General features: G+C 46.2%; 1 protein-coding gene across 1 annotated transcript in view; it reads left to right on the top strand.

Moving 5' to 3' along the window:
• The window catches only part of MAP2K5 (mitogen-activated protein kinase kinase 5), a 1,242,853-nt gene that overhangs the window by 285,224 nt on the left and 943,362 nt on the right, over positions 1-14,267 (top strand). Inside the window, exon 7 of the mRNA XM_069222863.1 lies at positions 8,531-8,579. Coding sequence (XP_069078964.1) covers positions 8,531-8,579 — 49 coding nt within the window. The remainder of the gene's footprint in view (positions 1-8,530; positions 8,580-14,267) is intronic.

The following is a 14,267-nucleotide window of genomic DNA, read 5'->3' as shown; positions in this document are numbered from 1 at the left end:
GGAAGAGTCCTGGACACAGGTGGTTAAATTCTCAAGCAGTACACATTGGTGTAGTCTGATACCTCAAGGAAAGGGCTGTGTTCAGATATATAATTACTCAGGAGTTTGACTACACATAGATAAAAAAAAAAAGCGCAGGGCCTGTATTCCCTTAAAACCTGCTTGACTTCGCAAAGCCTGTTTTGCTTTCACTTTTCTGGTCCCTGTAGTGTTTTGAGGTACCCAGGTAGTTGATTTTGAAGTGAGTTTGCGGTATGCCGAAATCATAGCATTAGGAAGTTTTCTGAGCGGTGTGGAATGAGGCCTCTCTAACTTTGGTGTCCATTAAGGCCCGAACTCTCCGGGAGTTTGCTTTGAAAGAAGTTCTGTTGCTCTGTACATAGGTCTGGTCCTTAAAGTTTGTTCTACACAAACTTCATGTCCCTCAGGGATTCTGCTATGTATGAAAGCCTGAACCCTTAGAGATTCTGCTGTGTATAGTGGTCTGAACCCTCAGGGAGGGTGAGTATGAAGGGCTAATCCTCCAGCGGATTAGCTTCATACAGTATTTGATTATTCATCCAAGTTAAAAATGGAGAGGCCTGATCCATCAAGTAATTTGCAAAACACAAATATTTGCCCACTGCATGTAAAGCAGCGTTCCCAGTAATTATTTATGCATTCTTTAAGTACACTTCAAAGGATTATTGTAACCCATCCAAATTCCATACTTCTTGGCACTATTGCTGTTATAAACCACAGAAAAAAGACATGTACGTAAAATGCCACACCCTGTAATTTAAGGTACTTTCTTTTCAGTGGTCTACTGGGTCATAAGCGTTACCTACTCTCCCTACTTCCCATCTGGATTGGGAATTGTTTGCACAAAGGACATATGTTCTCTCTTATTTCCAGAGAACTCTTTCAGTCCTGCTTCCAAATATAGACAATCGCCTCTCAGTTGATAAGGAAAGAAAACAAAAATCGATGCCAACTTACCAGCTAGGGCCAGGATACCCGGTGGGCCGTAGCACATGTACCACCTAAGCATTACATGAGAATATTGTGTTTTGGGTACCGATGATCAGTCCTGTGAGAATTTACAGGCTTATTTATTTTTAGTATATTCAGAGCCTCTTTTCATATGAATAGACACACTTGAGAATGCAAAAATTAGAATATGTTTTATGCTTTTATTAAAATCAACATCTTATTCTTTTGCATAAAATGTGTATACTTAAAGTGATGAAAAAGAAAACAAGTTACTTACCTGTAACTACAGTTATCCAGTATTGGTATCTTTCATAAATTCACATGCTTGAATCATCCCCGTCGTCGAAGTGGGAGTCCCACGGTACATAAAATAGCAATAAATAATAAATAATTTTTTTTTGCCATAGGCTATAATGGAGTCAGAGCTTGCTCATATAGCCTATCCATGTCCTTTTGTGAAAGGACCCAAACCTGCACGCTGTCCAATCAGGCACCAGCACCCTCTAGAACCTTCTCCAGAGAAGCTCTCTTCCTCAGATTTTCCAGCACGAGAGTGAAAAATTAAAAAACCTGAGAGGAATGCGAGCATCAAAGGGGAGGAGGGTGGGTCGCATGTGAATTTATGAAAGATACCAATACTGGATAACTGTAGTTACAGGTAAGTAACTTGTTTTCTTATCCAGTATTGGATCTTTCATAAATTCACATGCTTGAATCCGAATAGACAGCAGTATGGTTGATAAACATTGTATCCAGCGTGGGTGGAGGGTGCGAGCATGAAGACCCTCTATCTAAATTATAGTTAATAATAATCATAATAATAATAATAATAACATTTATAGAAAAGTCATACATTTCTGAGCGTGAGTTACGAAGGAATACAGATACTCTAAGTACGTGCATATATATATATATATATATATATATATATATATATATATATAAATACAGATAAAATTCATCTATCTGCATACACATTAATAAGTACATACATACGTACACTTTAGATATTTTACCAGGAAACACAATAGAAACATGGTTATCTGCATCTTAAACCATATGACTATAACTAAGGAAAGGTTTCACCTTAATGAAAGAGATGGCGTAGCACAGCTTGTCCAACTAGAGAGTCTGTTCTTTGTGATGACACCAAACAATAGTGCTGCGTAAAGGAGTGTGTGGTTTTCCATGTCGCAGCCTGGCAAATTTTTTCAAGGGCAATACCTTGAAACAAAGCAGCCGATGTGGAGACTGCTCTTGTAGAGTGGGCTCTCGGGCGCCTAGTCAAGGGTTTTCCTGCCTTGGTGTGACAAAATTGGATTGTGGAAGAAATCCATCGGGCTGTAGTGGCCTTGGTTACTCCTGTTCCCTGACGTCCCAGAGAATAAGATACTAGGAGTTGGTCTGATTTCCTGATGTTCTTGGTACCTTGCAGGTAAAATTTTAGGCATTGTTTAATGTCCAAAGAATGGAGAGTTCTCTCTGCTATCGTAGTAGGGTTTGGAAAAAAGGTTCGTAGAATAACTGGTCCATTGAGGTGGAATGAAGATGGAACTTTGGGAATATATCTGGGATTGGTTCGGAGCATAACGAAATCCTCAGAAAAAACTAAAGGGTTCTTTAGTAGTGAACGCTTGTATATCACTGACTCTTCTGGTAGAGGTGAGAGCGAGCAAGGTTGACACTTTCCAGGTGATGTACTTGAGTTCAGCTCTATGGATGGGTTCAAAAGGGGCTTTCATGAGCTGGGAGAGAACAATATTAAGGTGCCACTCTGGCGGAGGTAAGCGAACTGGAGGAAAGGTGCGGAACAGTCCTTTCATAAACTGTTTGATGACTCTGGTTGAACCAATAGACGGCATGTTAGCCGATCGTCTGTAAGAGGCTATAGCTGCTAGGTGAATCTTGACTGATGCATAGGAAAGACCAGCCTTGGAAAGGGAGAGCAGGTAAGGAAGAATTTGCTCAGGATTGATTTGAAATGGGTGAAAATTGTTCTGAGAACACCAAATACAGAACCTCTTCCATTTTAATTTGTATGTCTTATTCGTGCTCTCAGCTCGCGCTTTAGATAATATGAGCCTACATTCTTGGTCGATGTTCATATCTTGGAACTCTCTGAACTCAGGAGCCAAGCATGCAAGTGCAGTGAAGTTGGGTCGGGATGTAAGATGAGACCCTGATTCTTCGATAGAAGATTGTGGTTGCAAGGGAGACGGACTGGATTGGCTATTGACCGGAGGAGGAGCTCCGTGTACCAGTACTGCCTCGGCCACTTGGGGGCTATGAGAATGATCTTGCAGCCTTCGGTCTTAATTTTCCTGAGGAGTCTGGGAATCAGTGGAATGGGGGGAAAAGCGTATGCAAAGATCCCGGACCATCTTATCAAAAGAGCATTTCCCCACGACCCCGGGAGTGGGTATCGACTGGCGTAAAACTGGCATTTGGCGTTCAGGTTGGTGGCGAACAGGTCTAGGATCGGCCGACCCCATCGTTGAAAAATGCTCTTGAGTATGGTCTGGTTGAGTTCCCACTCGTGACAGTTGTCGTCTGTCCTGCTGAGAGAGTCCGCTTGAGCATTGTTGACCCCCGCCAGGTGCTCTGCCCTGAGGCGGACGTTGTTCCGTGTGAGCCAGTTCCAGAGAGACTGAGCTTCCCTTGAGAGGGAGAGGGAACTTGTTCCTCCCTGCTTGTTGATGTAGAACATGCTTGTTGTATTGTCTGTTCTGACTAACACGGATGATCCTGCGATGCGTGGCAGAAAAGCTTTGAGCGTAAGATGAATCGCCTTCAGTTCTAACAGATTTATGTGCATCTCCTTTTGGAGCTTGGACCATCTGCCTTGAATGCGCATGTCCTGTAAGTGGCCTCCCCATCCTTCCAGGGAGGCGTCCGTGGTGATAACGAAATCTGCTATAGGTGCCAGAAAGGTTAGACCGTGGGAGAGGTGGTTGATGTGGGACCACCATTCTAACGTCTGCCGAATCCTTGGTGTGATGATTATTAAATCGTCGAAGGATCCTTGTGACTGGGTCCATTGGAGTTGTAGTTCTTCTTGTAGAGGTCTCATCTTGAGTCTTGCCAGCGGTACTAGGACTATGGCTGAGGAAATCATGCCCAGAAGCGATTTGAATAGTCCTACTGAAACGAACTTTCTTGCGGAGATTGTGACAGCCAATTGGGTCAGCTTCTGCTGCCTTGTTAGGGTAAGATATGCCTTGTTTTGGATAGTGTCCAATTCTGCTCCCAGGAAAACTCTCCTGCGTGCGGGGAACACGACTGACTTTTGTAGGTTCACTGTTAGACCCAAACTGTTGAATAGTCTTAGACAGGCATCTGTGGCTTTTGAGGCTAGTAGAGATGACGGAGCTTTTATTAGCCAGTCGTCCAGGTAAGGGAACACTTGGAAACCCTTGCTTCTGAGGGAGGCTGCGACTGGGGCAAGGCATTTCGTGAAGATTCTCGGAGCTGATCTGAGGCCAAATGGCAGGACTCTGAATTGATAATGGGCACCAGCTACTGTAAAACGGAGATATTTGCGATGTTTTTGGTGTATTGGAACGTGGAAGTAGGCGTCCTGGAGATCTAAGGTTGTCATAAAATCTCCAGGATTCAAGAGGTGCAAGATATCTGACAATGTGATCATCCTGAAGGATTGTTTCCGAAGGAACTTGTTGAGCTTCCTGAGGTCTAATATAGGACGCCACTCTCCCGACTTCTTCCTTATGAGGAAAAAACTGGAGTAGAATCCGAGACCTCGTTGCTGCAGAGGAACTGCCTCTATAGCCCCTTTGGCCAGAAGGCTGAGGACTTCCACTTGAAGCAGACGAAGGTGGAGAGAGTTGCCTGATGTTGGTGGGTGAAGCAGTGGCTTTTCTGTGAACTCCAGGGTATGACCTCTTGTCACTATATCTAGCACCCACTTGTCCGATGTTATCTTCTTCCACTCTTGGATGAAGTTGGAAATGTTTGCTCCTATTTGTTGATGTTGCAGGCATTGAGGGAGCATAGCCGGTGCCTGTGGAAGATCATTGCTTTCTGGGTTGATCTCTGGATTGTGACCCCTGTCTTCGTTTCCCTCCCTGTCTGGTATAGGAGGCAGTCGATGATTGCCTGTACTGCTGATGGTATGAGGGCCTGTACTGCGATTGCTGGTACTGTCTATGAAAGGAACCTCGAAATGAGGTGAAACCTCTCCCTCTAGCCCCTCGAAAGGGCTGCTTCCTGTACTGCAGGGTACCCAGGGACTTGGCCGTGTCTGTGTCCGTCTTAATGGTTTGAAGTGCGTCATCCACATGTTTGCCAAACAAAGATTCCCCATCGTAAGGCATGTCTAGAATCCGGGACTGCACTTCTGGTCTGAAGGATGTGGCCTTGAGCCAACCTTGTCGTCGTAAGACAGCGGCGCCCGCTAGTTGGCGGAAACCAGTAGAGGCTATGTCCAGAGCTCAGTCAATAATCTCTTCCGACGCACGCTCACCTTCCTGTAGGATCTTTCGTGCCTCTTCTTGCTTATTTTCTGGGATGAGGTCCAGGAAAGGTTGCATGTCGGACCACATCTGACGATCATAGCGGCCTAAAATTGCTAATGAATTCGCTGCCCTGACAGTGATTGCAGACATTGAGGAGAATCTTTTGCCTATATTATCCAGTCTGCGACCTTCCTTGTCTGGAGGAGTGGAGATAGGCATTGATGGATTTTTGGAGCGCCTTTGAGAAGCCTGTGAGATGACCGAATCAGGCTTTGGATGGCCAGTAAGGCATGCCGGAGAATCTTGGGTCGCCTTATATTTTTTATCCAGTTTTTGTGGAACTGGAGGAACAGTAGCCGGATTCCGCATAATCTTTGTGCCGTCGCTCCAAATGTAATCAATAATCGGAATGGACCGTACCGACTTCCGTGATTGTTCTTTGAAATCATGCAGGAAACATTCCGATAGGGAGACAGATGTTGGTAGGTGGAAACGTACTGCGGCTCTGTCCATAAGATTATGGAAAACACCTATGTCCTCGGGTGGAGAATCAGAGGGGCGAGGAGGTGGTGGAGAAGGAGTGGGGGCCAAGTAATCATCCCATTCCTCTGTAGGATGTTGTGGAGTAGAAATTTCTCCTTCTTCTTGTTCTTCTTCCCCTGAAGTGGAACCTTCATCTCTGGGGGGTGCAGCTAACACCGAGTGTGATGTTGATCTTGGAGTAGCTGGAGGAGGAGGAGCATTACCTGGAGTCACCGTAGAGACCGGCGCCGGTGGTTGGCCTTCCGCTGGAAACCTTCTCCTATAATCCTGAAGCATGGATTGTAAATCCTGGATTAAGGAGGAAGGCATTTCTACGGTGTCTCTGTGTTGAGGCTCCCGTGTTTCATAGTATTGGTCCTGATGAGAGTAGTATGGTTGATACTGTTCATACTCATTCTCTTCATCGTCATCTTGATATTTGACATGGAGCTGCGAAGGGCTATGTGCATCTCCAAAAGGACCTTCGTCCGATTCCTCCCAGTCAAGAAGATGACTGGGTAGTAAAGCCGACACCTTGTTTGGAGATGTGTCGGTAAGATAAACGTCCTGTGCAGGTAGACTTCTGATGCTGACCATGGCTCGGAGAGCTGGAGACCTGGAAGAGGTAGGAATGGCCTCAACGTGTCCGCTAGGCATCACTGCTGTCGATGGCGTGAAAGTTGATGCAGCCGCGGATGGTGCAGATTTTTCCGTCAACGGTGGTCTCGTCGACGGTGGTCTCGTCGACGGTGGAGTCGCCGACAATGGTTTCGCCGACGATGGTGTCGTCGACGGTAGTGTCGTCGACAGTAGTGTCGTCGACGGTAGTGTCTTTGACCCCGTCGATGGCGATAGCGCCGATGAGAATGACGTGGGTGAGGTTATAGTCGACGGGGCAGTCGTCGACGGTGCCGATGGAGTCTGGAGAGAAGGGATCGGACCCCTTACCGTCGATGTTAAGGTCGTCAACGCTGACGACGGTCTCGTCGACGATGAAGTGGAGACGGTAGATGTAGGTACCGTTGTCACGGTCGTCGACGGTGTCGTCGTTGTTGTTCTAATTTTCAGAGTCATCTTTCCAGAAGTAGAAGGCTCTGAAGAAGGAGATAGATGGTAAGACTCCTTCTTTTGAAGAGGAGAGGAAGGCTCAGAGGAGACTGAAGTCTGTAAGCCCTTCCCATGATGAGATTTCTGCCTCTTTCTGGATTTCTCTATGTGGCCTAGGTCCTCAGATCTGGACCTTTTATGTGGCCTCTCTGACCCACTCTCCTCACCTGAAGTACAGGATTTGGCCTGTAACCATGTCAGGAGTCTGCCCTCCCGGTCTCTCAGGGTCTTTGTGGAGAAGGTGCAACATATTTTGCAGTCCTTAACCTGATGTTGTGGGTAGAGACAGTACAAACATTCTTTATGTGTGTCATCCACATGGAGCCTTTTCTTCCCACAGGTCTTGCAAGGGCGGAAAAGGCCTTTTCTAGAAGAATCTGACATATTTGAAGCTTTCTTGAGAGAAAATCTCTGAAGTAGAAGAAAAAACTGAGCAGAGCTCAGGGAGACTCCCTTCACACGACGTGCGGTAGAAAATCTGAGGAAGAGAGCTTCTCTGCAGAAGGTTCTAGAGGGTGCTGGTGCCTGATTGGACAGCAGGCAGGTTTGGGTCCTTTCACAAAAGGACATGGATAGGCTATATGAGCAAGCTCTGACTCCATTATAGCCTATGGCAAAAACTTTTTATTTATTATTTATTGCTATTTTATGTACCGTGGGATTCCCACTTCGACGACGGGGATGATTCAAGCATGTGAATTTATGAAAGATCCAATACTGGATAAATGAAGAATACAGTGGCAACAAAAATTATTACTCAACAGTATATTAAAAATAATTTCAACATTGCAGCAGTGACTCAAAGTTCAGAATTATCTTGCATGAAAAATTAAAGTATTTCTCCATCCACTAATCCCTTACTTCTTGCCTATAGCTAGATGGTGTAGCTCTAAAAGAGTTGTTGTGGGTTTCTAAGTTGGCCTCTGAAATTCAGACCTTAGTTGAACAACAGTGTTGTTCTGTATGAAGAAGGTCATTGTCTATTTCTGCTTGGTAGCTATGGCCTCTCAGTAAAGGCCAGGTTCGCTTCAGTATGCTAGCTTTTGGCTTTCAAAAGGTTGTTTAGAGCTTCTGCTTCCTTGAGCCGGTAACCTAAGAAGTTGAAACATTTCCTCTCTGCCTTCTATTTGTTTGTGCCCAGCTTAAATACATTTTCTACGTTAGCCTAAAAAGCAAGGGCCTCTAAATGAAATGAGGAATGTGCAGTCATATAAAGGAATATATGGAGCATATGAGCTGAGGGGGGGAGGGTACATAAGCAGAAAATGTTAAGATTACGTCAAGCTTGAGTTGATATTTTGGTTTCCTTACTCCAGTCACACTTTCTAGGCTGATTAACCTCTGTGCAGTTGTTGTATAAAACGGTCTTTGGGATATAAAAAAGTATTTGGGAGATGTTTATCTCCCCTTAATTCTCTTCATTTTATCTTCATTTTAATATTGTTTACATTCCACAGCCTGAAGAAATCCTCTGCAGAGCTGAAGAAGATTCTAGCTAATGGTCAGGTAAGGGCAGCAAATGACAGTCATGTGTAAGTTAAGTAGAACCTCCAGTTGTGAAGCCAAAGAAGCATCCTTGTCCTAACAATAAGCTATTCTACCATGTTTATTTCCTTACTAATTTGAGTGTGCCTGTCATTCCTCATCTCTTTTCCAGTGTACACATATTTCGATTCTTGGGTTCTTTTAGTTAAATAACTTGTTTAATCCTTTTCACAATTTGGTTCCTAATCACTCAGCTCTTTTATAGTCTTTTCTTATCCTACCAGATTTTGTAACCTTCAGGGTTTCACACTGTATTCCAGATGTAGCCTTAACACTGGGCACAGTGCTCAAGATATGGCTCCACAACTAAATACATTAATTGAAATGGTGCATCCAGACCTGCATGTGGTGCTTCTGGTGTGTTTTCTGGAAGTGGAGAGACTTTTTCAGATCAAGGTCCTGCACCTGACACTGTACTTCCTGTTTCCTTCATGAGCAATGTTTTTTTATTTTATTTTTTAAACTTTATTGCTTTTTCAAAAGATCTGGACACTACATAAAGCCAGTGTATTTCTGTAGGCATTCCACACTGTCAACAATGGCAGCCATATCAGATGGGATCATTCGTCAGGTCCTCATTGAACCAGGACCATCAGGTTTAATAATTCCATCTTTTGGTGCAATGTTCCTTAACCATAAGTACTGTATGCCGGACAATCTCAAACGTACAATTAACATGCCCCATGAACTCCCCTGTCCTCCCACGTGGTGCATCGAATGGTGTGGTAGGGCTGCACTGTTATCACTGCTCCTAGGTGTAAACGATAAATGTGAAGGCTATAGGCTCATCATACAGTAAGTGGTGACAATCGGGGCTCTATCTCCCGTAGCAAGGCCAGTAGAGTTTCTAATGGAAAGACTTTAGTTATCATCCGGTGGCTGGACTTGCGGACCCCTCATGGAGTCTACCAGGGTCTCCCCTGCCCGTGCCATTGCCATGGAGCCCTTCCCCCTTCTCGCATCTTGATGATGCATCTCTGCCTCGTACTCCGCCCACTTTCTAAATTCTCCTCTCCATGCATGCAAGCTAGGGCCTCTCAAGTTCTTCCAGTTCCTAGCTATTTCTCTTTCAGCAAGGACAAATGCTAAGTCTTGGAAGCGGCTGGTAACTTTATTCTTAACTGTTTGTGGGAACCAGCCCAAGAGGCAGTGTTGCGCTACGCAAGGGACCTCTCGCTCTATGGCAGCAGTCAGTGTCTTCGTAATGCCACCCCCAATAAGCTACACATTCTGGGCAGCGCCAAAACATGTGATAAAACTCTGCTTCTACCTCTCCGCATCGTGGTCATGTAGCTTCTACTAGTGTAAATGTAAAAATGTAAATTAGCACTTGTATAGCGCACTACTCACCCGTTAGGGTCTCAAGGCGCTGTACTCATACCGCTATGGAACCCCTCATGGCTTTTCCCTGTGAGGCGCCCACTCCTGAGCACCCCCAGGGTGAAGCCAGGCATCCAAGCGCTGTTGGGGCCGTTGTGGAGATTAAGCAAGCTATTGCCCAGAGTTGCAGAGTGGGACCCATGAATTAGATTAGGCACCGAGGCGAGAATTATCTGGTCAAGGGGAATTGAGCCCAAGACCTGCCGAAGCAGGACTTGAACCCTGGTCTTGAGCCAGATCTCTGCTTCAGGGTCTGCCGCTCTAACCATTGAGCCACACTTCTCCACAAGGGAAGTATCTATTGAGTCTTCCTGTTGTAAGATTTGCCTTGTGTGAACAGGTTAATGAGCTTAAATCTAGCGTTTCTGGCAGCTTTAGTGGTATTGTATAGGATGTTCTCCTAGTCCCTATCACCAAATCTAGATCCGCCTCCCACTTGCCTTTCAACTTTGTCATAGAGTTCAGGATATTGCCTCTGTAGCATCTATATCAGATGTCCCCAACCAGTGAATTGTGCCTCCTAGGCCCCTTCAGAGTAGCTCACAGCCTGGAGTTCACCTTTAAATAAGCACAGGTCACATTTTTAGGTTGAGCACGCAAGCGCTGTGGCCTTTTGTAATCTGCCTGTGGACTTTTAACCACGCCCCCCCACACACCCATCACTATTACTCGTTCATGGGCTTGCCTTTCAAAAATCCTTCATCATTGGTAAACACTTTACGTTTGTCCCTTCTTGGAGTAGTTTTATTATTGCCTTGGCCATCAACCCTGTTACATGGATTGCACGTTTGTCGATAGGTTTGACTGCGAGCTAACTTCGTTTTCGTTTTGTGTCACTCCTTCGCGCTCATGCTCATGGTGGCTGTGAGGCTTTGAATCAGCTTGCCTTTGTCAACTATTTTAATTTTCATTTTCAATTTATGTTGCAAGAAAAGTCTAGTTAGGAATTTACAACGCTAATAGCTCTAACTCCAGCAAATGCTTCTTCCTTTTAAATTTAAGGGAAGACTGTATTTATTTTACACTATTATCATCAGGCTGCAGATAGCAGGGTCTGATAAGGAGCAGTGCAGAGTCAGATTTATGACCCAGGTCATGGAGGTGAAGGATTGAAGCACTAAAGTATTTTACTCCTAAACAAAATTTCTTGCCAGCTCAGTATTGGAGACAAGAACAAAATGATGCTTCTCAATGCTTTTAAATCAGAGAAAATTAAAATGAAAAGTTACCTTATAATCAAGTTAACTTTTCATTTTAATTTTCTAAATTTTTGTTACGAAGTGTTGCTTTTACAGGCATATTGCTCCCTTTAGCCAGCAGAACACTGTCATATTTATAACTGAAAAATACAGCCATTGTTTAAATGGGAGACATATAAAGTGCAGAAAAATGTTCCCCAATATGAACACTTTTGCACTCTAAATTTTTCCCATTACCTACCCATACACATATATCTCATTCATATGCATACATGTTTATACATCCCAAAGACCTACGCTCCCACTGACACACATGGCAGCCCTGTCATAGTGCCCCTAGTTGAAGAATTTTGCTCGAACCATAGTATCTGGCGCTATGAACATTAGACTTAAAGTTAACGAAGCTAATAGCTCACAACGATTTTCACTTATCAGAAGGAGCAAAAAAGGTTGGAGACCCTTGATCTGCATAAACAAGTAATCGCCTTATATGTCCTTGATGCAGTCAGAATATACTGGTAGTAAGCTGCACCTGCTGGCTCAGTCATGCCAGTCTTCTAGTGTTTATGAATGGCCACAGTAAGTGCGTTGTATGGTAGGAAGTGGCCCTGGGGCAGATCATATCTCAGCCGTAGCTCTTCGAAGGAGAGGAGCACTCCTTCCTCAAAGAGGGCTCCGACTTTAGTTACTCCTGCCTCCGCTCAAGCTGCCAGCATGCTCCAAGTCCACCCATGAGGTAATTCCTCGAGGAATCTGAGCGGTATGTCCAGGGAGTAAGGGACCGGGATTCGCGCCTTACGGAGACTGCTAGTCCAGCAGCGCTGTACGATGTAACAAGTAACAGGAACCCTCTAAACTCCCCCATAGAGGACAAGCAGGACTTCCACCCTCATCCAAACAGATGTACGTTGGCCAACTAATGGTAGGAGTGTCCGCCTCACGTCCGATCAGGGCGGTCTGCGCCAACATCGCCGGTCCCGCGCAGTCCTCCCTACTTCCTTTGTCATGGAAAGAAATGTACATCCACACATACTCATGGGATTACTTACATGACTACATGTACACATTCATCTGCACATACACAAATGTATGTGTGGATGGATAGACGGATGCAGCCCCACCGTTGTGCTAGGTCCCCTTTCCCCGTCGATAATATGGGTAAAACAAGGGACAGCTTTAATATAGCAGATAGTGTGTCCTGCATCATTCATTGTAACAGTAAGCGGACCATTTAAATGTTTTGATATAAGTAGCTAAAACAAGTCATCCGCTGCGCGTGGCGTGAACTTAAGGAGTTTATCATCCGTCAGTTCAGGTAAACTCATCACTGGAAGTGGCTGAGTTCCGGAAATCTTCTCCTGTCAGCAGGGAAGGCAAGGCCTCGCCGTCACCGCTCATCACCGCCACTTCCTGCACTGCATGTTGTTGGCCGTTCTGGGCTTTCTCCCCCAACGGCGCAAGTCCGCCAGGGGCTCGTTTGTGCCTCTTCTTCCTCGTCTCTGGTGGTCGCACCCTCAGTATTGGCTCACTTTGCTAATGAGGAAGGGATGGGTGTGGTGCGGGGGAGGGGAGTGCGGGAGCTGGTCGAAAAATTAATTAAAAAATAATAATTTTAAAAAACGTACCTCGCTCCTCTCCTCCGTCTCTCTGCAGGCAGGCATAGGCTCTGTGCCCGCCCTGCAGACAATCCTGAAGCTGCTCAGAGCAGCGTCAGGATTGGCTGGGAGCGTCCTGGCCTGGCAATTCCAGGAAGACTGGGACCCTGTGCAGGCTCTCTCCAGCCCAGAGCCTACAGCGCATGTGTGTTTGGCCGGCCGAAGAGCACCGGCCAAACACACATGCGCTCAGAGTGGAGTGCACAGTACACTCCCCTCGGTGCTCGTCACCCCGTGGCCCCTCCCTTCAACCTCAAAGGGTAAACCTTCCTGGTGAAAGGTTTGCAGCTTCTGCTGCTGGCTGGGGGCGACGCTCCACTGTCCTAATGGAGGAGCCGTCACTGCGCAACCTGCCTGGAGACCCCCTGCTAAGGCACGCCTGTGCCTGCGTGTCTAGCCAGTTCCAGAGTTCTTGAGGTGTGTGGAAGAATTGTGTGCCTTCCTGTGAAATCACCCGCAAGCATGCAGGAAACAGCATGGCATATTTTAGGCCCAGCTGGCAAAGGCTTTTTTTAGCGTCTACAAATGTTGTTCACTGTTTTTTGGATAGCTTTAGCGAAATGCGGGAACATCATTACTTTTTGATTGTCTTTGCGGATATCTCCCCTGGTTCAAGCGCACGCTAGTATATGATTGCGGTACCTGTAATGTGGAAGTTGTATCACCATAGGCCTCGGCGGCGCTCCCGGCAGTGATTGCTGGGCTGTGACCCTCCTGTGGGCCCGCTCTAGGGCTTAAAAGGGGGAGAGGCCCTCTGGGGCCACCTCCTACCGTAGCCATTTTTCCAGGAAGGCCAGGGCATCCTTTCCCATCACCCGTTCGGGGATACCCACTATTCGAACGTTGTTTCAGCGTCCTCTGCTCGGGTTTCTAGTGTGCGCTGCTTGGTCTCCAGTGCAGTCATTCTGGCATGCATCTCGGCAACGTTCGCTCTGTTGCAGTCATGTGCTCTGTTAAACATCTATGGTCATCTCGCAGTAGCCTTAAGTCCTCTCCCAGCTTGTTGATTTTTGTTTCCAGTACTTTTCTGGTGGCTGTGATGGCCATGAAGATATCTTGAAGGACAGTCCCCGAGGGCGGTTCTCTAGAAGGGCAACATGTCTGGGGCAACCTCTTTCCAATTCTGAGAGCTGGTGTCAATTTCACATTTCTTGGCCGCCTTACCCATTTGGAAGTGCTGGAAACTCTTGTAGGTCAGAGCGATGGTGGGGGGGATTCGTCCTCCTCCGACCTGTAAGCAGGCCCTAAGTGGAACAATACTCCATGGTGTCCCACTGCACTTGTTCAGGGAGGGTCAGGGTCTTAGCCATCAGCAGGCACCAGCCCTGAGGGCCCCCCTTCAACCGTCAGCGCCCTTTCCTTGCCGGACATCAGGTCTTCAGGATCGCTACAGGGTCAGTGTGCCAGGCAGGGCG

The sequence above is a fragment of the Pleurodeles waltl genome, chromosome 3_1, assembly GCF_031143425.1.
Source record: "Pleurodeles waltl isolate 20211129_DDA chromosome 3_1, aPleWal1.hap1.20221129, whole genome shotgun sequence".
NCBI classification, from domain to species: Eukaryota; Metazoa; Chordata; class Amphibia; order Caudata; family Salamandridae; genus Pleurodeles; species Pleurodeles waltl.
Note: the sequence above shows the minus strand (reverse complement) of the source record. Positions and strands in the feature narration are given on the sequence as shown.